Source organism: Protopterus annectens, chromosome 13.part0, assembly GCF_019279795.1.
Source record: "Protopterus annectens isolate FY-2018-M chromosome 13.part0, PAN1.0, whole genome shotgun sequence".
Lineage (NCBI taxonomy): Eukaryota > Metazoa > Chordata > Ceratodontiformes > Protopteridae > Protopterus > Protopterus annectens.
Window position 1 is genome coordinate 50,509,460 of NC_056747.1, and position 24,708 is coordinate 50,534,167.

General features: G+C 41.6%; 1 protein-coding gene across 2 annotated transcripts in view; it reads right to left on the reverse strand.

Moving 5' to 3' along the window:
• The window catches only part of LOC122817576 (ceramide synthase 2-like), a 1,851,243-nt gene that overhangs the window by 429,674 nt on the left and 1,396,861 nt on the right, over positions 1 to 24,708 (reverse strand). For both annotated transcript variants that reach the window (XM_044090613.1, XM_044090612.1), the window contains one exon: positions 21,314 to 21,364. In XM_044090613.1, coding sequence (XP_043946548.1) covers positions 21,314 to 21,364 — 51 coding nt within the window. The remainder of the gene's footprint in view (positions 1 to 21,313; positions 21,365 to 24,708) is intronic.

A 24,708-nucleotide genomic window follows, 5' to 3' on the forward strand; every position in this document is an offset into this window, starting at 1 on the left:
TGGGACCGCGTCCCTAGCACCTTACCCCGGGTGGCCTATCGGAACAGACTCTTGAGAACAGTGGAACCAAAGTTGGCACGGTCCCTAGAGGCTAAGTCCAACTTATAATGAGAAATGAAAGTATGGGGAGAAGCCCAAGTAGCTGCAGAACAAATCGAATCAATAGGCAGTCTGTCTTGGAAAGCTATAGATGTGGCCAAAGCTCTAGTTGAATGAGCCCTGGGTTTGGTTGGCAACTGTTGATGTCTGATCTCAAACACAAAGGTAATCAACGAAGTAAGCCATCTAGAAAGAGATACCTTAGAAACTGGAAGGCCCATTCTACCTTCTGCATAGGAAACAAACAGTTGATCAGACTTCCTGAATTGTTTGGTCCTGTCTAAATAGTACCTAAGTTGGCAATGAACGTCTAACCAATGTAATTTTTGTTCTGATCTGTTCGAATAGTTAGGAAAAAACACAGAAAGATCAATGGTTTGATTCAAATTTGCCAGTGAAGCTACCTTAGGCAAAAAGGACGGGTTAGTACGTAAGGACACCCTATCCTTATGAAACAAAAGATAAGGGGACCGACTACACAGAGCATGGAGTTCAGAGACTCTTCTGGCTGAAGTAATAGCTACCAAAAAGAGAGTTTAGTACGTAAGGACACCCTATCCTTATGAAACAAAAGATAAGGGGACCGACTACACAGAGCATGGAGTTCAGAGACTCTTCTGGCTGAAGTAATAGCTACCAAAAAGAGAGTTTTCCAAGATAGTAACTTCACTGAGCATGAAGCCGCAGGTTCAAAGGGGGGAAGAATTAAGGACGCCAGAACCAAGCTGAGATCCCATTGAGGAGGAGGACCCCTGATAGGTGGTTTGAGGAGAAAAACTCCCTTTAAAAAGGCTTTGCAGAGTTTGTGAGACATAATGGAGGACTCTGAGACTCCAACATGAAAGTTCGATATTGCTGCCAATTGAACTCTGATGGTAGACGGAGACAAACCTGAGTGGAAAAGTTTGGCTAGAAAGTCCAAAACTGATTGAATGGAAGCAGTGAAAGGATCTATATCCTTTGAATGCGCCCAACAGGAAAAACGTTTCCACTTACTATGATAAAGAAGATTTATGAGAGGCTATCAGAATATCTCGAACTGAGTGAGATATTAGAGGAAGCCTGGCTAGAGTTGGAATTGGAGAAACCACGCTGTGAGGTTCTGAGAAGGGAGGGAGTGGTGCAACTGACCCGACTGATGGGTCAGGAGGTCTGGAACTGGGTCCAGATGCCAGGGTTGCTCCAACAGAGAACGGTGAAGAAATGGGAACCAAACCTGTCGAGGCCAGTAAGGGGCAACGAGGATCATGGAAGCTTTCTGAGTGATGACTTTCTGTATTAGTTGAGATATCAGTGGGAAGGGAGGAAAAGCATACAGAAGACCCCGGGGCCAATCGTGAACTAGAGCGTCTCTGCTGGGGTGGCCTGGTTGGGGAAAGAGGGTGAAAAAATCGTCGCACTTGCTGTTTTGGGGAGTAGCGAAAAGGTCGCAGCAAGGCCGGCCCCACTTTCGAAAAACTTTCTCCAACACTGAATTCTTCAGAGACCACTCGTGAGGCATGAGAATAGCTCTGCTCAATTTGTCCGCAATCACATTGGACTTCCCGGGAATGTGCGTTGCTAACAGAAACCGCTGAGAAGAAATCGCCCATTGCCACAGTCTGAGTGCCTCTCGACATAGGGGGTAGGATCTGGTTCCGCCTTGTTTGTTGATGTACCACACTACAGACATATTGTCTGTCTGAATTGCTATAGTTCCTTTGGGAAGAGAGTCTTGTAGGGCTTGCAACGCTAGAAGCACTGCTCTCATCTCTAGGACATTTATGTGCAAGTGGAGTTCGAAAGGTTGCCACATGCCTTGGACCGTCCTGCCCTGGTAATGCCCCCCCCCACCCGATCAGGGAGGCGTCCATTGTCAGTGTAGCAACCGGAGGGGGAGGAACAAAGGGTCTCCCTAGGAAGAGCTGGGGGGATGTGATCCACCAAGAAAGATGATTCCTGCACGATTGTGTTATCGCAATGGAATGGGACATTGGAAGTTGTTGATATGACCATTGTGTGAAGAGCATCCATTGTAAGATTTTCATGTGGAATCAGGCTAAAGGGAGGAGAGGGATAGCAGCCGCCATTATTCCTAAGACCTTCAGGATCAGTCTGACTTTGATCTTGTTGCTCTGCAAGACAAGAGAGACTTGTCTGTGTATGTCTGCTATTCTCTGCTCTGTGAGTCTGGCTGACATGTTGACTGTGTCTAGATTTGCACCTATGAAGGTAATAACACGACAAGGCGACAAGACAGACTTTTCGTAATTTATTGAAATGCCTAGTGTTTGACATGTGTCGAAGGTGTAGTCTCTGGCAAGAAGCAGAAGATGCTTAGTGGGGGCTGTAAGGAGCCAGTCGTCTAAATATGGAAACACTTGGAATCCTTGCCGTCTCAGATGAGAGGCGACCACTGCCATGCATTTGGTAAACACTCGGGGGGCTGTAGTGAGTCCAAAGGGCAGGGCCCTGAAATGGAAATGACTGGTTCCCAGCCTGAAGCAGAGGAATCTCCTGGAGCGTCGGCTCATTCTGATGTGATAGTATGCATCCTGAAGATCTATAGAGTACATCCAGTTGTCCTGACCAAAGAAGGGCAGAATGGACTGCAGCGTGACCATCCGAAATTTTGTTTTCTTGACAAACTTGTTCAAGTTGCTGAGATCCAAAATGGATCTCCAGTCCCCTGTTTTCTTTGGAACCAAAAAGAATTTGGAGTAGATTCCGTATCCTTGTTGGTCTGCTGGAACTGGTTGAATGGCTCTTTTTGCCAGCAGCTTTGAAATTTCTAGTGCTGCTTGCTCCCTTTGACTGGGTGGAACGTCTGGAAGGGATTTTCCTGACTGCTTTGGAATGCGAAAGAAAGGGATTCTGTAGCCTTTGGAAATTATAGACTGTACCCATTTGTCTTGAGTGAGGGAAAGCCAGGCTTTTGGATACAGAGATAATCTTCCCCCGACTGCCTCCGAAGGTGGACAGCCGGGCAACACCTCAGGGATGCTGAAAGGGCTTGTCAGAGAAGGATTCCCGACTGCCCTGATTCTGCGGGCCCCCTCTGCCTCTAGGACAGTGTTTACCATTATTGTTCTCCCCTCTGCCTCTAGAGAGGAATCGACTCTGTGCGTCAGGCAAAACTCCCTGTGGTTGCTTGCGGAACCACATCTTTCCCCCCTTCTGGCCTTTGGGGTAAGGCCTAGAAGGAGTAGAAAAACGGACTCCCATGGCAGAGAGAGTCTTGCCTTCAGTCTCGCACCTAGTCAGGGTTTCCTTCACTTGAGGACCAAAGAGGGATGATCCATCAAAGGGGGAGTTAGTGAAGGACGCCTTGAAAGGGTCCGCAAAGTTACATAGCCGCATCCAGGCGTGCCGACGTAAGGCCACACCTGTACCTGCCGCTCTGCTCGCTCCATCCGCTGCATCTGAAAGGAGGCGCATGGAGGAGTTAACTATTGAGTTAAGGGTCGCCAGCTGAGAGTTCATCCTATCCTGAAAACCCGCAGCTGTTGGATCCTTTAACATTTCACTCGCTTCCTTGAGCAAATCCCTCTGAAGACGAGTGAAATGACACAGGTAATTCAGCGAGTGCATAGAAAAGGACGCTGATGAGAACATCCGCTTCCCATACCTGTCCATAGTCCTAGACTCCTTGTTAGGAGGATGAACAGGCACTGAAGGATCAGCTAGCTCCTTCTTGGTGGCCGCAGCCACCACTATAGCATCAACAGAGACGCCTTTGGTCAAGAATTCTTTGTCCTTGGGGGCAGTGATAAATTTTGATGGTCTCCTGGGGGTGGGTTCCACTGAGTCAGGAGCCGCCCAGGCCTTCTTTGCCACCACTTGCATAAGGGGGTCAAAGGGAGGGGACACCCAGGAGGTGGAAGGGCGAGAGCCAAATGCCTCAAGATACACCGATTCATCCTCTGAAGGGTTGAGGGCTGGCCAATTCCCCCTCTGTTTTAAGATTTCGAGGATGTCTGCAAAGGAGACATCTTCAGAGGGGGAACGAGGGGAACCTTCAGAATCCTCTAAATCAGTGTCAGAGGTGACAGACTCAGGGGAGTCAATGTGCTTCCTCTTGCACTACCTCTTCCTAGGGGGCTCTCCTACCGGGTCGGAAGAGGAGGAGATCCCCACTGGGGAAACTTGAGGAGCTGGCTCTCTACGATCCGGGATGAGGGGGTGAGAGGAAATCACCGCAGGCACCGTGGAAGGAGGGGCAGATGGAGCCGACTGTGGGGTTGAACCAGGTTCTAACACGCTCCTCATGACCTCGAAGGCACCCCTGCCAGGCAGAGCCAGAGATCTCCGCTCCGAAAAGCTGAAAATCTCCCCCGGCACCGACAGTAATGGCTCAGAGGCCGATGTCGGAGCCGAACTCACCAGCGCCGAAGCACCGAGAGGGAGAGCGGGGTTGGACAAGGGTCCGATGCCACTCGCCCCCTCGGAGCCGACGAGGGAAGTCCGGCGCCGAGATTCCTCCAGAGAAGACATCTGAGCAGACGACGGCACCGAAGACAAGGGTATCGGTTCCGACGCAGCCACAGTCTCGGGTCCGAGCCGCCCCAGCTCCGAACTCAAAGGAGTCAGAGGAGGAACATTTTGAGTGACGAGATTAGCCATAGACTGTTAAGTCGGGCTCTGAAGCATTTGGGCCAGTGCCTCGGACTTGAGATGTCGACTCACCACCCTCTGAAGGTCATGATCTGACAGTCTCAACGACCTAGAGGAGTGAGATCTATGGCTCTGTTCAGACAACAATGGCGATGCTGGAGCCGAATGAACGGAGCCGATAGATGGTGACCTTGACCTCTTCTTGGAAGTCGGTTCCGATAACTTTATCGGAGCCGACTCAGCGATGTCTACCCCGGCTCCGGACGGAGCCGAGGAAACAGTAGAAATATGTGTTCGAGAATCATCGGATCCGGCCGGAGCCGATGTTCGAACAGACTTTGAAGCCCCAGGGGATGACTCAGACACTGGAGCCGACGGTCTGGTAGGCTTGGAGGGTTTCCCCGAAGATTGAGTCGGGGGACCCTCAGGCTTTAATAAGCCCCTTAAAATGAGCTTATTTTTTCGCTCCTGCAGGACTCTAGGGCTGAAACCATGGCAAACAGCACATGAGTCCTGCAGGTGCAAAGGTCCCAGGCAGTATACACAAGAAGTGTGACCGTCTATCAGAGACATCTTCTGACAGCACAAGTCACACTTCTTAAAGCCTGAGACCTTTGATTCTTTAGCCATTTCTAAAGAAAGTGTAAAATTATAAAGAAGAAAGTGTAATTACTCACACTCACACACACAGACAGATTACACTAATTGAAAATTAAATTAAACTAATTAAATCAAATAATTCCCTACAAAAAAGACAGCCACTCCAACTACTAGGAAGGGAGGGATGGGGCCTAAAGGCCTAAGGGAAGAACCCTTGAGAGTTTTTTGGAAAAGAAGGGGAGAATTTGGAAGGGGATGGTAAGAAACTACCTAATTTAGTAAAATTATAAAGAAAAATTAACTTAAAAGGGGGTCTACCTTAGTTAAACTTAGTTTTAAGCAACTAACCTGAAGAGCCGGTTGGAAGAGCACCTCGATCGCTATAGCGGCAAACGAGATCTGAGGAGTTACCGCCTAGCATTGTGGGATATAGGGGAGCCTCGAGCCGGTGGAACTAGCTCTCGAGCTTTTAGAGTGGCCGAGTCGGAGCCGAGGTTCGGCTCCGAACCCATCCAGCAAGAATGAAGGCGAGATAGACAACTTAACAAACTGTTCTACATAGGTTGGAATAACTTATCAAATGACAGCACTTTCTATATTATATTTAAATGTGAACTGTCTCACAAGTAGATTCAAAAACATTAATAAAAAGCAGTGAACTACATTAAAAATGCAAAGTGGAGATAACTATGGTACAAGAGACACATTTGGGAAGAAATGAGCAGGCGAATTTGATGAAGAAAGGATTTCAGGATGTTTATTCAGGAGAATATCTGGGATAAAGGAAAATGGGAATACTTCTATTAATTGCTAGAAGAGCTCCAGTAGAGACAGAACAAGAAAAAAAAGATAATGGAAGATTTGTAGTAGTAAGAGGGTACTGGCAAGGGAGGAGGATTACATTTATATTCTACCTAAAGCTGCTACAATGCAGCTTAAAATACAATTCTGGGAGAAATCATTAGCTTTCAGCAGGGAATATTATTTATAGGTTTTAACTGGAGTTTGATTTGCAACAGTGAGGATGTATCTTGGGCTAGAAGGGAAACTGTAAAAAATAGGGTAGATTTTTAAACAAATTTCTGAAAATATTTGGTATGGAAGATGTAAATTCAATAGTAGGAGCTTGTAGAGAATTTACTTATTCTCCAAGGTACACAAACTGGGCTACACTAAGCAGAAATTATGTTTCAAAGGAACATTTGTATTTAGTTGAAAGTTTTGATATGGATACAATAGCTATTTCAGATTACATACCAATAATAACTAAAATAAAAATGCAGGATAGTGAAATAAAAATGAGACACTGGCACTTCCTCACTTATCTGGGGGGTTGGGAGTGTGGCCTAATGGTTAAGGTGTTTGCCTTACAAACACAAGGTGCAGGGTTTGAATCTCACAAGGTATAATTGGCTAGGCTTAAAATGGCTCGCGAGGGCAATTAGCTTAGTAATAATCTATGAATCTATGAATCTGTTAAAAATAAAGGAATTTAAGGAATGAGTATCTCCCCATCTCCCCATCTCACTAGGTGTCCCCCAAGGTTCTATACTTGGACCACTTCTATTCTCTGTCTTCATCAATGACCTGTACACTGTTATTCCTCAGGCCTCCTTAATACAATATGCTGATGACTCCACATTAATCTGCACAGCCCCAAATCCAGCAGACCTACAATCTCTTACCCAAAAAGTGTTTAACACAGTTGAGGATTGGCTACAACATCAATGTCTTATCCTAAATCCTAAAAAAACCAAACTTCTACTTTTTACTCCCACCCATAGACACTCACCTCTAAACTTTACTGTCACTTCTAACAACAGAACTATTATATCCCCTGACTCTAACACAAAACTCCTAGGGGTACTAATTGACAACAACCTTAACTTTGAGGCCCACATAAACAATACCATAAAAACAGTTAACAAAAAACTAGGCTCACTATATAGAATCAAATCCTTTCTTACCCCACTAGCTAGATCTACTATTGCCCAGACCCACTTAATCTCTACCCTCCTCTATGCCTCCCCTTATTTATACTAACCTCTCAAAAACCAATATGAACAAACTAGTAGTCTCCTACAACAATATTGCAAGATTTGCAACTGGCTCTACATTTAGGACCCACCACTGTATTAATTATAAAAATCTTGGTTGGCTAGAGTTACCCAACCTACTTCTACTTAATCAATTAATAATTGCCTATAAAATCCTGTATCAGCCTAGTAACACACCAATTCTTACCTACCTTATCACTCCCTACAGTAACCTTAAAACCCTGCGCTCAGCTACTAAAATGCTAGTACTAACACACAAAGCCAACAACAAGGCAGGGGACTCTCTATTCTCTAACACCGTTGGTAAAACCTGACACTCTCTTCCCAGTGACCTAACCTCACTACCATCACTTACACAATTCAAAATCAGGCTTAAATCCTACCTTAAAACACATTGGCTATGCACCTGTCTTAACCCAGACTAACAACTCTTGTCTTCTCACTAAATTTCTAAATCTTAATGTCTGCATAATCTACCTGCATACTGGATTCCAGAAGCTTAACTTGTCTTTCAACTAATTTGGACTATCTCTTATATCTTAATATCTCTCTTTGTCACTCTAGTATCTTATGTTAACACACCTCTTTCTAGCATGTTCCTGTACTGTACTTATTTACTTATTTTTTACCCAACTATTTATTTCAATATGTTCTTTTTTGCATAAAATAGCTTAATTGTATATAGTACTTCTATTTGTTAAACTGTGAATTTATTTACTGTTTTTATTTGATTAACGTCATACATTGTTTTGTACTCCCGAGGAGCTTTTCTCCCCGGGCCTCTGCTGAAAATGGATATGTATCCAGCTGGACTAGCCCAGTCAACAAATGTAAAATAAATAAATAAATAAATAAATAAATTATTCAGTTATTAGGGATGATAGAAATGTCTTTAGAAAATATAGCTAGAGAGTGGGATAAATTTAAAGTGGAATTTAAAAATAGGGCAGAAATAAAAGAAAACGAGATATGATGAAGAAGTAACAAGAATTACTCAGAGACTGACGAAGGTTAAAGTATTGCAGAATACGAAGAGTCTTACATAACAAGAAGAGGTGCAACTGCAGAGCGTTAAACAGAAAATAAGGGACTACTTCAATAACATGCACGAGTTCAGAAAGACTGCTGTTAAGCAACTGATTTCTGATAACTCCAGAGTACAAAATCTTTTAGCACAACTACTCAGGCAACAGAAATTTGAAAGGGTTGTTGGCAAAGTTAGGGAGACTATAACTAGGAAAATAAACGGAGATACCGTAGAGGCATTAGAAGTATTCCAGAAATTTTATGAAAATCTGTATAAAGTAGAGAGATGCAGAAATCAAGAAAAGGACAAATGGAAATGTTTATGGAAAAATTAAATATGCCAAGGTCAGAGGTAGATGAGGCTCAATTAGTAACCATTGGGATACGAGGAGATGAGATAAAAATGATATATAACCAATTTATAGGAAAGTATCCCAGAATAGATGGCATTGCTGTGAAACTCTGGAAGCTAGGAGGGAAGAAAGTGATAAAGATCTGGATTTTAAAAGGAGAAGAAGCACCAACATCCTGGAAGAAAACTGTGGTGTCTGTAATATTTAAGGATGATAAAGACCCATCAGATCCAACTTTATATTGGGCCACTTTGATTCTAAGCCACAATTATAAAGTGTTTATGTCTATAATGGCTAAAACAGTGGCAAAGCTAATGTCAAAATTAATAGATTTGGATCAATGTGTTTTTTTTTGGAGGGGAGGCAAACTTTTCACAACCTTAACAGTACGATGATGATCCAAACGGAAGCAGAATGTAAGACAATAACACTGTTGTTGGTGGGTCTTGATGCAGAGAAAGCATTCAGCAAAGTAAGCTGGGATTTTGTGAACAGGACAATGGACGCATTTGCATTCCCTGATAAAATAATGTTGATTTGGAGGATATGTGAGGGACTGGAACTGAAAATTAAAGAGAGCAGAGTTCCTCTCTGATAAGTTCTGCTTGAGCAGAGAAACCATGCAGGAGTACCCTATTTCCCCTTTGTTATTTGCATTATATTTAGAACCACTGGCAAAAAAAAGGGGGGGGGGACTCAAAAACTGGTATGGTAATCAAGACCAGTTGGCTTTATTTGCAGATATTTTGTACTTGATTAAAACAGAAAAGGACATTTCAATGTTGTGGAATATTCTGAGACAGTTTTAGGTCTTTTTGTGACACAAAATTAATGAAGATAAAACAAAGGCGGTAGCTGGAAACTATGTACCCACACATGAACTGGTTCAGCAATACTCATATTTATGGGGACATGATAAAATGATGTACTTAGGAGTATGGATTAAAAAGGATTCTGTTATGGCATCTAAGGATATGTCGGAAGAGTCTAAAAAGATAATACAAAAACTTGAGAAACTAGAAGCTCTGTTTTATGGATATGGTAGTAAGACACAAGCATTGAAAATGTGTTTAGCCCTTTTAGTTCTATACATGGCTCTGGATATTTTTATCAACCAGAGGTGAATTTGTGGATAGTAACTAGTTAAGAGTTGAAGAAATTTATCTGGGAGGGGGAAGAGGGCAAGAGTCAACTTGGTCAGTTGATCCTTCCAATAGAACAAGGTGGTTTAGGATTACCTAATTTGAAGGGGCAGTTCAGAGCCACACAGTTAAGGCTCCTATACATAGCAAAAACAGAAAGCTATAATTCAAAGTGGAAAGGAATTATGATGAAATGGGGGGGCTCAAGAAATAAAAAGAGATTGGGATTTTGGATGCAGATCCTTAAGGGGAATAACAACCACGATATGGAATATTATTACTAACAAAGTAGCACAAAATAAACTAAGAACTAAGCCAACATGGGAATGGAGAAAAGAGATTACACCAATAGGGATGACTGCAATTAGGGGTACAGAGACTAGGCAAGAGGGGGCTGGAATTTACTGGCGGAAACTGGGAAATTAAACAAGGCATTGGGAGCAAATAATTAGAGGGAAAAGTAACAGACTGAGACAAGGCCAAGAATTCATTTGAACTGCAGGCTAGAAATTGCCTTTGCTATCAAAGACTGATAAGTACTGGGAAATAGAAAGGAATAGGGGGATCCTAAGTGAAAGTCCAGCACTGGTAGAGTTTTTAATAGACTCTAGAATAGAAGCTGCTATTGAAAAAGGGATAATTGTTAGGGCATATGAAATACTGCATGATAACTATAGGAATTAGAGGAAGTTCAAAATCATTGGGAAGACTGACTGGATAAACAATTCACAAAGAAACAATAGAAGGATATATGTATGGCTCCCAAATATGCAACAAATTCTGGAAGATTTAGGATCTTTGGAAGTGTTTACAGAGGTGTTTTTATACCTCAAGCAGCCTAAGAATTCTTCCTGAGGTAGATTGCTAAGGTTGGAGTTATGATGGGGAAGAAAGAGGTAATCGGGGACATATTTTTTGTGTGTGCAATGAGTTGGCAGTCTAAGAATTACCAGCAGACTACTCTATCAGAAATATTGGATGAGCAAACTGGTGTAATAAAGGAAATTATTTTTTTTGAGTTGTGGCCTTGCTCAGTCTAACTCTGGTGACTGCCAAAAAAAGCAATTACTAGAAAATGGAAAAGTCTAAACCAACCGTACTAGAAGTAGTAAATATATAACAGAGTAAAAGAACTTGAAGTGTGATCTTTAGAAAAGGGTAGGAGCAAACAGCATAGAAAAAATGGGAACTGTGGGAACAATACATGCAGAATAATGTTTTGGAGGAGGAATGAGGTTTAAGGGAAGGCAAGAATTGAATGAGCTATGTAATGTTTGACTGACAATGACCGCACAGAAGATTATATGTGATGTATAATGTTTGCAACTGAAAATATGTTAATATGGTTTGTTTTCATTTATATAAATGTACAATTGCCTATGTCATAAATGATAATTCAATAAAGATGTTTCTTGTTTAAAAAAAATTCAGAGCCAGTATTAATCAGCCCTGTTATAAAATACTTTCTGGCAATAAACTTCTGATAATATGATAATTATGATAATGGCTAATAAAACTGTCAGTATTCTTCAGGAAATGGAAAATGTATTTACTTATTTTACTTTACATTTGTTGACTGGGAAAGTTTGACTAAGCTATAGCAGTCCTTTTTCAGCGGAGGCCTGGGGAGAAAAGCTCCATAAAAACATTCATTGAAAATAACCATTAAAAAGCAAAAAAAAACTATTTACAGCACAAGTCAATATATATGTCAGTAAAACAAAGAGATATAGTGTAGTCAAATGAAGCAATAAGAATAATAATTCTCATGTGTTTACTGTTACTGTGTAATGTGGATGAATGAGAGAGATGAAAGATACTTATTTTTAGTAGAAATTTTGGAGGTTACTGTTCATGGTAATAGATGACAGGTGCAAGAAAGAGGAAAAGAAGGCTATAAGTGGCTAATAGGTAGGCAAGTAGAAGAGCTCTGCTAAGCAAAGTAGTATATTATGTAGATTGAGCACTGTTTTGGGGAGTAATGATAGGAGAGTTAAGAGGGTGGTTGCAAGAACAGAGCCAGCGACTAAGTATTCCTTGGTGGATGCTTTGAATTGTTTAAGTTTATTGATAATATATTAATAATGAAAATATATCAACAATGTTTTAAAAAGGCAATATTTTGTGTGTGGAAGGGTCCTACTGTGGGGACTAATCTGCCAGGAATGAACCTGTAGCCAGTTGCTGTTCCAGTGAGGCATCTCAGCTGTTATCCCTTGAGGTGGCAATGTTTTGAAGTAATTCTGAAATAATATTCACTTGGAATGCTGACTTCCTGCCAGAAATAGGGTGTCCAATCAGCACTAAGAATGAAGGTGTGGGCAGGAACCACAGCTTTTTTGAAGCTGGCCAGTAATTGTATCCTGGGCAAGATACAGCCCAAATAGCCAAAGGCTACTGCAGCAGTGAGAATGATGTACATTCAGCAATGACCCCCCCCCCCTTTAGATTCAAACTCACTAACTGCTGCATTAGTTCCTTCAAACAGGACCATGAAAAAAAATGAGATGCTCCTGATCATTATAACCCTATTATTTATTTAATGCTGTCCCTTAACAAGCCTGCCTTCTAATCAGGACATAGCAACCTGCAGATTTAAAACAAAGCTGCATAAATACACTTATAACCACAAGAAACATTGTAAGATGCAAGGGTTTAAAGCACGAATCACGTTTTAGTTTTCCTCATTAAAAAGAAAGGCTTTTCCAACATAGCAGCTCTCTGAAGAATTACCTCTATAACAGCAGATTTAAAGCTCTGGCACCCCAGAACCAAAAAATGGATTTTATGTAAGAATGCCTTCAGATCCTGATATGGAAAAAATAGATACATTTGGTGCTTCATTTATCAGACTGCTACAGCAAAATCAGGGATAAGGGATTTGAACAAAAGTACTTAATCCAAGTATTAGTCTTAAAAAACCACCAAGCAAATGAAAACACTTTACAATTCTTATTCAAATAATGATAATGGAAGAAAGAAGCCGAGGAAGCAGGAAGCAGGGCTGCTCTTACACACAGGCCAACTAGGGCACTGTTTGTAAGGGAACTGCAAGCAAGGAAATTGTTAGTTCAGTAAACTACACAGAATCACAATGGTAAACGTGTTGAGCCTTTAAATGTTAAACAGCAGAAAAAAGTATAGTTGTGTAAATAAACTTACCATAACAAGTAGATGTTTGAATGATCACTGCTGTAGTAGCCATACAGGTTCATAGGTTGGTACTAGGCTATCGGCCCTAGGCCCTATACAAGCCTAGCCATAACAATTCCCTGGCTATTTCTTCCCACACTATTTACTTCCCTGGACCCCTTGTCTAGCAGGGTGACTGACGTGATCCCTGGGGCGAATTTCCTTTCTCCCATCCAATCATCAAGGTTCCTTTTGAACAGGGCCAAAGAGGTGCTCTGCTTGACATGTACGGGCACAGTCTATTCCAGAGGGTGGGGAGTCTCTGGGTCAGGAACCTATCCCTCCAGCATGTTTTGTTTATTGTGATGACAAGGTTTAGATCCCTGGAGCGTGTGGCTCTGAGGGATTGGCATTTCTTTAAGTGTAGCATGTCCAACAGCTCTGGGTTTGACATGGCCTTGTATGTTAAGCAGAGATCGCCTCAGAGTAGACGATATGCGACAGAGTATAGCTGGAGTTTTTTAAGGCGGTCAGCATAGGGCATCTGCTTTAGGCCTGTGATTCTTTTTAGTGAGGTATTTCTGTGGCCTTTCCAGTTGTTGCAGATGTCTTGAGAGGTACATACCAAATGGGGCGCTATATTCTATAATGGGTCTAATGAGGGATGAGTACAGTGGAACAATGACCTCCTTTTTTCTGGATGAAAAGCCCTTAGTGATGAGGTGTGCCATATAGAAGGATTTCCTGACTGTTGTGGTGATGTGGTTATTGAAGGAGAGACCACTGTCCACCTGTGTCCCTAAGTCTCATCACACTTTTGGTGTTTAGTGTACTGCCACCTATGTGGTAATTCACAGGTACATGTTTATTCCCAAAGGGGATAACTATACATTTCTTGGCATTGAGCTTGATCCCATGGCTCTGGCACTAAGCATCTGTTTCTGTAAGGCCCTTTTGTAGAGTATCAACATCATTTGGAGATTCAATAATGGCTCCCAGTTTGCAGTCATATGCGAACTTTGTTAGCCACAGTCCCTTAGTGTTGGCCTGTACTTCAGAGAAGTAGATGCCAAACAAGAGAGGTCCCAGGACTGAACCCTGAGGTACTCCACTTGTCACTTGTCTGGAGCTGGATTTGGAGTCAGCTACTTTTACAGTATGGGTTCTGTCAGTAAGCCAGTTGGCAACCCATCGAGTGACGTAGGGATTAATGCCCAGCTTAGTAAGTTTATCTATGATTCCAGAGTGGGGGATGGTGTCAAAGGCCTTGGCGAGGTCCAGTAGGCTGTGTAGACTGCCTTATCCTCATCCACGGCTCTGGAAACTGATTTGAAGAAGTCAATCAGGTTCAAGAGACCAGATCGGCCCTTTACGAACCCAAACTGGGTGGGGTCCAGTGTTTTAAGGTTGCCAATGTCTTTGTTTATAAGTTCCATGATAATACGTTCCATGGCCTTGCAGATCAGGCTCGAGTTATGTCCTGCACAGGATATAGCAGTTGGCCAGCTTCCAAAGCTCAAGCCAGTGGCCAGACAGTCAGTTAGCTTGAGCTGTGCTGACTTAAAAGACAAGTTTGAGCACCAAGCTCTTCAGAGCTTTCCTACCACTGAACAGTACATTCCCTCTGAGGCTTTCGACGACTGATGGTCAACTTGTGCAATTCCTTTTATGAACAGAAGTTCTTTTTACAGGAAAAAGTTCCATTTAAAAAAAAAAATGTTTGTTGAACAAGACTTTTCCCTTTAGGAAAGTTATTTTGAAGCTAGGAGTTTGTGGTTTAACTGATTGCCACGAGAGTACTGTACTTTTAAAAGAGCGTGCTCTTTTTCTCTGTGTGTTTAAAAGTTGTTCAAAGTAATTGAAAACTATTTTATCTGTGGATAAATTTTATTTAAAATGCTTTGCCAGCCCCATAAAGCAAAGGAAAGAGATTTTTAATGTATTTTTTCTGTGAAATAAATGTGCAGGATATAATCCGTATAACTAAGGCTGCTGCAGGAGAGAACAGGATGATGAACATTTAACTTCCTCAGGGAGAAAGGCATACATTTCTTCCATCTCCATCACAAATGTCTCCTTCACTTTCTTCATAAGCACTGGCTAGAAGGAGTGGGAGAGCACACAATCTTTTTCTCTCACACTACAGCAAATAATATTTCATTTTAATAAACAGCCAGTTTCTTACCAAACTGAAATGATTATTTCAGGATTGAATCTCCATTTTTGTAACAATGGGCTTTTACTGCTCTTACTAACAAAAAATGACACATGGACTGATACACTTGGCTGGTTAAATGCTCTTAAATAACTGAAAGTAATTCTTTGCCATCCATCTTACACCTGTCTGCCTTGAGTTTTTCATGTTTACATTTACAACAGTCAACAATGGAACAAATACCAGAGTAATAAAAGATGATTTTCAAACGCAGTGCAAAGCTGTTTGCTATTCCATATATCATTAATGTAAGGTACACAATAAAAGGCAATTTACTTGGCAATGATCCAACAGAAATCTAACTAGCCATAGTCCATTCACATAACTTGACAATGACTATGTACCACATTTGTGAAATTTTTACACTGCCAAGCAAATCATCGCTAGCTGCTACTCCCTAAAGCTAGAAAGCAATACAATCTGTAGTCCTCACAGCACCTTTGTTGATCTTGGGAGCAGTCGATTGCCCCCAAAAGAATACATCCCTAATCTAGAACATGACGTCTTTAAATCAAGCAGGAATCCAGTTCTCTGCCTGGGATTTGAAACTTTTAAATACACTGTGATAAAACAAGTTCTGGAGCATTAAGCTGTTTGCAAACACTTTGCTTTTAAGGGGTGGCTATTTGAGAAAAAAGACATCGGACATGAAAATACCCAAAGCAATTTATTACCAACTCTGAGAACAATATCAATAGGTTCATAAGTATTTACTAGGCTAATGACTACAAAGGCCCTTTTAAGCCTAGCCATGCATTCCAAATCTCTTACAAGTTCTGGTACCACTGAGAAGTGTAGCAGGGGCCTGGAAGATGAAACATTTACAAGCAGTAGCCTAGAAGATGAACTATTTAAAGGCTGCCTGTGTCCATAAGACATAAGTGCCAAACCAGGGATGAATTTCCTGTTCCCCATCCAAATGTCCAAGTTACACTTGAATTGGGTTAGGGCGGAACTGTGCTCCAGCAAGTCCTATTTATATCACAGTCAAGGTTTAAGTCTTTAGAATGGGTAATTCTGGTGCTGTTTGTTTTGAAGGAGGTCCATCACAGTGGGGAATCTGACAATGGTTTGTATGCCAGGCATAGATCTCCCTTCAACAGCCTGTAGGAGACAGAATACAGGGATAGGGCTTTGAGGTGGTCTGCAAAGGACACGTTACTTATGCTCTGTATTCTTTTAGTGAGGAACCTCTGTGGACATTCCAATTGTTGGATATGCCTGGTTAGGTACATACCAAAGGGGGCACTGTACTCAATGATTGGTCTGATGAATGCCACATACTGCGAAATAATGACTTCCTTGGACCTAAATGTCATACTTTTGTTTATAAGTTGCACAACACAGAATGAGTTCCTCACTACTGTAGACACGTGATGGGCAAAAGCTAGTTTATGTCTGTCCCCCCAAGTCCCTGACTACTAGGTCAACTCTTAGAGGTATGTTGTCAATACAATAGTTACCAGGTCTGGATTACTCCCCAAAAGATATTATGCATTTCTTCTTTAGTATTTCGCTTTGGTCCATGGCTCTGACACCAGTCAAGGTGCTGGGTCTCCAAATGCACTCTGAAGACCATAATGGAGTTTTGTCCTTCACACTGGACTTCCCGGGAATGTGCTTTGTTATGAGAAAGCAGCAGGATGAGATTGCCCACTGCCACACCCTGTGCACTTCTCGGCACAAGGGGTTTGATCTGGTCCCTCCTTGCTTGTTGATGTACTAAACTACTGACATATTGTCTGGCTGAACTGCAATCATCCCCAAAGGGAGAGCATCTTGACAGGCCTGCAGTGCTAAAGCAAAGTCCTCATCTCTAGAACATTGAGATGCAAGTTGGCTTCTTCCGGGGGACCAAGTGCCTTGGACTGTTTTTCCCCAGAAAATGCCCCCCCCCCAACTGGGAAGCATCTGTGGTCACTATGGCCTTGGGCTGAGGGGAAATGAATGGATGGCCTTGTAGAGCCTGATCTGACTGAATCTACCACCAGAGATCTCTTCTGCATGCGTGAGTGATTTGTATCAGAGTTGGCATGGGTTGGTAAAGTATCGACCATTGTGTTGCTAGCATCCATTGGAAAATCCTCATGTAAAATCTGGTTAAGGGTACCAAGTGTTATCTCCGCTGACATTAACCCTAGAGCTTGAAGGATCAAGCAGGCTGAAATTTTGGTACTGCAGAAAATTTTTCTGACTTGTGATCTGAATCCTTGAGAGAGGCAGTGAAACTACTATTGACTTTGTGTTGAACAGTGTTCCTATGAATTCCAGATTCTGAGTTTCTGTTGAGACTTGTAGTTTATGGTTATCCTGAGATGAGAACATGTCTGGAGAACCTGATCTCTTGCCTTTACCAACTGATGCCTGGACGGCGTGGTAATAAGCCAGTCTACATTTGGAAATAATGAAAAGACCAATGGTTAGACCACAGCTGAAGATAAAAATGTTCAGGCCTCTATTTAACAACGAGGCTTGTGCATCAGTTAAAGAAAAGCTAGATATATTAATTACCAAGTTTTTTGTTGGTTCTTGCTCCTGGTGTTCATATATGCAGGAGTCACTCGTTCTCTCTGCTGTAATCGTGTTCTCCCTCTGATTCCTGCTGCTCGACCTGTCCCTTATTGGCAGTGCCTTCTTTAACACAAATGGAAGGATTGAGGTTTGTGTAGCTTCCTTTTGCTCCAAAAAAGCTACTGAATCAGAATTAACACTGGAATCCATCATGGTTTTAGAAATAATAAATAAAAGTAAGAGGGCAGGTGATATAAGGAATAAGGTAGAGGAAGCCGAACAAAGATGGATTTTACTACTTCAGGCAGATAGGTCTCCTGGATTGAACAATGCTGTTTCCTTGAAACCTTTTTTAAAATCCAGACCACTAAAACATTAAGTAATTTGGATTATTACATAAAATGTGTCTGTTATATGTATATTTTATTTCATCTTATGCAGAATATAAGGCAAATTAATGTACTGATGTATGCAATTTTAATTAGTCTATGTCATAGTTCTATATGTGTTTTCATTGGTTGAACCATATTTTAAATACCAATGTTTTAACTGTTTTTATGAGTCTGAAGAAGCGATCAGCTGACTTAGATCGCGAAAGCGCTTACTCTTGTTTAATAAAGTGGTGTGAAACTCCAAGTGAACCATTTCCTACCTTGACTACTACATCTCAGTTACAACTTTTGGTTTTATAAAGGGCACTACTGTGAAGCTGCAAGTGATTTATTTCCTGACGTGGATTATTCCATTTTTATCTTCAGCTGTGGTCTAACCATTGGTCTTTTCATTTTTTTCGCTTGAGGTGTATACCAGGCATTTATCCAGCTTTTGTTTTCTTTCACGTGTACATTTGGAAATACCTGGAATCCTTGCAGTCTAAACCGAGCTGCTACTACTACCATACATTTCGTGAACACCATGGAGGCTGTGGTGAGACCAAAGGGCAGAGCTTTGAATTGGTAATAACTGGCTCCCAGCCAGAAACTTAAGTACCTTTTGGACTGTCTGTTTGTCTTTATGGGATAATATGCCTCCTGAATTTCTATAGAGTACATCCAGTCATCCTTGTCCAGAAAAGGGAGAATGGACTGAACCATGACCATCCAAAACTTAAGTTGCTGAGATCCAAAATTACTCTTGAGTTCCCGGTTTTCTTTTATACTAAAAAGAACCTTAAGTAAGTTCCAGATTCTATCTGGTCTGGTGGGACCTCTTGGATGACTCTTTTTCTAGCAGTTTTTGAATCTGAATTGATGCTTGTCCCCTTTGACTGGGTGGAACATCGGGGATTTTTCTTGAAAATTCAAGAGGAAGGGAAAGGGTATTACATAACCTCTGGAAATAATCCTCAGCACCTAAGTATCTGTCGTTACTTCTAGCCAGGCACTTTGATGCAGGAACACTGGACCCCTCCCCCCGATTGCCTCCAGAGTAGGGCAATTGGGCTTCCTTTCAAAAACACTGGAAGGGATGGTCAAAGAAAGTATCACTGGACCCCAGTTTTTGCAGGCCACCTCTGCTGTTGGGGCAGCATCTACCATTAGAGTCCCCCCCCACCCCCGAGGGAACTTCCTCTACGTGTATCCTGGAAAGGTTCCTGGGATTTTTTGGGTCTTTCTGTTCTTTTCACACCTGGATAATGTGTCTTTTATTGTGGGGTGAAAGACATGCTATCAAAAGGAACAGTGACGAACATGGATTGAAGGGCTCCGCAAAATCACATAGGCACATCCAAGTATGCTTTCTAATAGAAATGCCTGAACCTGCTGCCCTTGAATTTCTTTCAGCTACGTGTGAAATAAGCCTCATGGAAAAAAATGAAAATAGATGGCAGGGTAGCAACTGAGATATCATGGAAAACTGTACTTCCTCAGAAATGAATCCTGAGAGGGTAATTGAGCGCTCTCTAATTAAATCCCTCTGCAATCTGGTGAAATGTACCAAATAATTCAGTGATCTTAAGGCGAAGGTCGCTGAAGCACAGACATGCTTCCCAAACTTGTCCATCGCCTGAGACTCCCTGCTGGGGGGCTGAACAGTGGAACTCTCCATGGCAAGATGAAGCATATACAAAATTTCTCGTTAGACGAAACAGTCAGAGCAAGAGAATACCACATTCAGGTACTGACAGAAAAGGTACACAGAGTAAATAAAACACCAGAGGGTTTCTTATCTGAGCTTAACAGTTGTAAAGTCCAGAATTAGAGGCGGTCTTCTCAGAGATACTTCTCAACCGAATGGGTCCCATCTGTGGGTCAGAAAGGCAGTCCCTGTCCTCGCTGGTGATTCATCCGTCACACCCACAGAAAGGCAGGAAGAGGACCTTTGAGCTCGGACACTGACAGAGATAGGGTAGCAGGGCACTACGACCCACATTGCCAGTAAGGCAGTGTTTGTTGAATGTTAATCTATTAAAGTGTTAATTTACTGACAAAAATATTAGAACTGCATGAGGAGCCATTCATAGTTCTAAAGGTATTATACAAAAAATAACCCTTGGAGACTGCCATCAAACATTTTTACCTCTCCTACATTGCGTAGGGGGATGCAGCCCCAACTATGACCCAGCCAACCTGATTTTAAGTTAGTAGCTTGGGTGCTGGAAGTAGTAGATGGGGTGGAAAGAAAGGAATGACTATTAGCTCAAACTTCCAGGAATGGAGGAAAGAATTTTTCTAATGATCTGACATCTCTCCAGTGATGGGAAAGTGCTACAACTGAGGCAAATTGCTGTTAGCATTCCGGACATTATGTGACCTTTTTATAATTCATATCAGAAACCCCTCCCAGTTAAGGCATACAAGAAATTCCTTGTGTTGCAGGACTGTGTGTGATGATAGCTGCTCAGTTGCTCTTCTCTAATTCATTTCTCCTTTTAAATTTGCTAGTGGTGCAGAGTCCCATCCCTCAAGTGACAGCACCTGGGACATTAAAGCAAAATGGGAGCTACTGGGGCACCCTTGGACAGCAGCTGATGGTCATATGGAGGACATGCAAAAACCCACCAAAAATTAAAAGAACAAGAAATTGCACATAGAATTGAGTAACTTGTGTAGAATATATGCAATAATGTTTTAGGAATCATTACCACACTAACATACATACGGTATGAATTCACAGCTCTGCTCTAAAAACAGAATCAATCATACTGATATCTTTTTCACTATAATTATATCCCACTCCCACACTGAGCAAATGTGCCCCAGTATAACGAAAAACAAACAGTATAAATCTTTTTTAGTGTGGTTATATCCAGTGTACATAAGATAACATATGACATGGTAAACAGTAATGCTTAAGGCGCAGCTGGTAATTTTGCAATTGCAGGCAGCATTTAACAGCTACAGATAACTTCCTCACTAACTTCAGATGTGATAAAAGTAACTAATGTAAACAAATGGCTTATTTTAGTTGCCAGTTTAGCAATGGATTTTATATGTTGACTGAATGAGCTCTATCATTCATGGTCACAAGCAACTAGACTGAATTATTGGGGCAATCAATAGTATTATCAGCAGGAAAACTAAACTATTCACACTGCTTTTCTACAAAAGTCGCCTTCCCCACAATTCTCCCTCATGTGCTTACCTGTTGGGGGTATCCTGTCCAGCATTCTCTCTGATCCCAAAACCACGGTTTCTGAAATGAGAAAGTTCAGACCATAGCAGATCAAACTAAAAGGTAATTTTTTTGCTGTAGAGCACAGGTTAAAGGCATACAAAACTTCAGATCTGTTCCTATCCATGCACTGCAATATTAACAAAATCTGGAGCTTACTGATGTAGTACACAGATAAAAGGCATACAAAACTGGAGATCTGTTTCTATTCATGCACCGCAATGTCAGCAAAATATGAAGCTGGAACAGATTCATTAAAGTGGTCTCCTGTCATAATTAAGCAACAGCCTTCACAGATGTTACACAGCACTAGTCTCTTTCTCTCTCTCTTTCGGCTTTTCCCGGTTAGGGGTCGCCACAGTGGATCACCTTGTCTGCTCATGATTGGCAGTGGAGTTTTACGGTGTTGAGTTGCCAGCCCGGTGCCCAACCTTCCACGGAAGGCACACACATGCACGCACTCACGCCTAGGGCCAATTTTAACGTGTCCAATCCACTTGCAGCATGTCTTTGGGAGTGTGGGAGGAAACCGGAGCACCCGGAGGAAACCCACATGACCACAGGGAGGACATGCAGACTCCGCACAGAAGACACCCCAGCCGAAGATCGAACCAGAGAGCCTCTTGCTGTGAGGTGATAACGCTAACCGCTGCACCACCACGGCCATATCTCAACCTTTATTTTTCTTGTAGTTTTGCCAAACTTTTCTTTACAATTTTCAGGCACTGCTGTTTACCATGTCTCTCAAGAAGGTTGGTCAAAAGTATAGAGCTAAAAGACAAAATTGGAGAATGCTGAAAAAGCCAAGGTATGTTTTATATTGTTGCAACCCCAACATATCTAGTATGAAGAAGGATGTTATTCTCTAATCTCTACTACTTAACAGGATCATCTCTGAGAACACTGCACCTTAGTGGAAAAGGGAAATGCCCTTTTGAATTTTCAGCATCAGTTTTCTAATTTCAGTAGAAAATGTCAATCATCTGGATTATCTATCTACCAAACATCTGAATTTAACATGCCACTTGATCTTTACTTAAAATCACAATTTCTACTGCACATATTTTTCTTTATGAAACAGAACCTCTCTCTATGGCCTTTTCCTCTTCACTATTCTATTTAATCTTCTGTGTACACGATTTACAATCATCCAGCTTATATCATTACACTTCACATACATCTGTGTTTTACATTTTTATAGTAAATTTACTTTCTGGTTATACTCCTGATGTTAAAGCTTCAAATGGTTTGAAAATAAAGTATGACAGATCCATGAATCCTGCTATAATAAATTAGTGAGGTTTGCCTCAAACCTGCCTCACAAATCATATCATTGCGCAACTCTTCACTATCTAAACTGGTTAGAGCTCCCTCATGTACCATCTCTTAATCAACTATTAGTTGCTCACAGAATCATCCACAAATCAGATAACTGTCCTGCTCTAAGTGAACTTGTCCAACCCTATTCTAACCTTAGTTCACTCAGGTCAGCTGATAAATTACTGCTCAAAGTAATTAAAGCCCATAACTATCATGAAGACTCCTTATACTCCCACAAAACAGCCAAATTCTAGAATTCTCTTCCCCAGCATATTCTATCTTCCTCTGATACACATAATTTCAAACAGTCTCTAAAAGAATATCTCTCTAATCACTGGCTGTGCGCACCTGCACATGTCCAGGCTAAGTTCTACATACCTGCCTTTCACTGTCCTTATGCACTCATTGGCTGTGCTTCTGCATATGTCCAGGCTAAGTTCTACACACCCGCCCTTCACTGTCCCTATGCACTCATTGGCTGTGCTCCTGCACATGTCTAGGCTAAGTTCTACACACCCGCCTTTCACTGTCCTTATGCACTCATTCGCTGTGCTCCTGCACATGTCCAGGCTACGTTCTACACACCTGCCTTTCACAGTCTTTATACACTCATTGGCTGTGATCCTGCACATCTCCAGGCTATGTTCTATGCACCTGCTTCACTGTCCTTATGCACTCTCTCTCTTGGCCTCTTATAGCCTTAGCAATCTGGTTTTTACCTTCTCTTAACTGATTTTCGCTCTTACTACATAAACATATATATATATATATATATATATATATATATATATATAAACATATATATATATATATATATATATATATATATATACATTTATTATTGAATTTGTATTGATGATCTTCATTTGTGTTTATAATTCTGCTATACCATTCTGTGTTGATCTGCATGTAACTTAATCTCCAGTACTTGCTCTGTATGTCATTTTTGTAAATTATGTATCATGTAAACTTTTTGGAGCTTTTCTCCCCGGGTATCTGGCCCAGTCAGACACTACCCAGTGATCAAATGTAAATAAATAAATGAATAAATAAAGATATTTGATGACTGTTTCACTATCAACTCAGTTCTTCCTTGTATATTTGCATAAACCAGCAACGCATTCTGTGCAGTAAAAGCAATGTACTTTAAGATGAACACCTACATACATTATGCTTTTGCTAACAGATCATCATGAGTTAATTTTCAATGCAGTGTTACACCTGTTTAATACAGCTGACAAACTGTCTTAAGATAAACTTTGATTGACTTTAAACAATTGGCTTAGTTTCTGGTGTCATTCCAGAGGGATCGACAGACCACGATGCTTTGCTAGAGATGGCCTGCATCTGTCTCACTTGGGCTTCAGGCTTCTGGCAAAGGCCCCTGCCTCCCCCATAGTGCCTTTTTAGGAAAAGTCACAAGGTCGATACTACCAACAAACATTTCAACAAAACGCAAATTAAAGGTCATGCTGCTAAATGCTAGGAGTCTAAACATAAAACTGCATTCACTGCAAGTGTTCTTAACCCTGGAAGATGCTGACATTTGTGCAGTCACAGAAACCTGGTTCAAAGCTGTGGAGAGCACCCCAGCCTTACCTGTTACTCATGCTATCATACATTCAGATCCCAAAATGTGGGCAGCAAAGCCAAAGGAGATAGAGTTTCAATATATATTAAAGGCACACACCTCCAGGCTGGTCAGACAGTATGACACACAGGAGACACTCCAGGTGCAGTTAACCACTGACAAGACCCTTATTCAAATTATAGCCAGCTACAGGCCCCCATATTTGACTCAAGATGCCCATTCCACATATCTGGACCTCTTCAAATCTATCAAGATTCAATCCTTAACCCTGACACTGGGTGACTAATTACCCAACCATAGATTGGAAAAACTACTCATGCCAGAACACAAATGGCCAGAGATTCCTCGATTTTATCAATGCAAATGCCTTGGAACAGCTAGGTGATACCCCCATAAGAGGTGATAATATTTTGGACTTAGTATTAACCAATATGAGTAACCACTGCAGCACCCC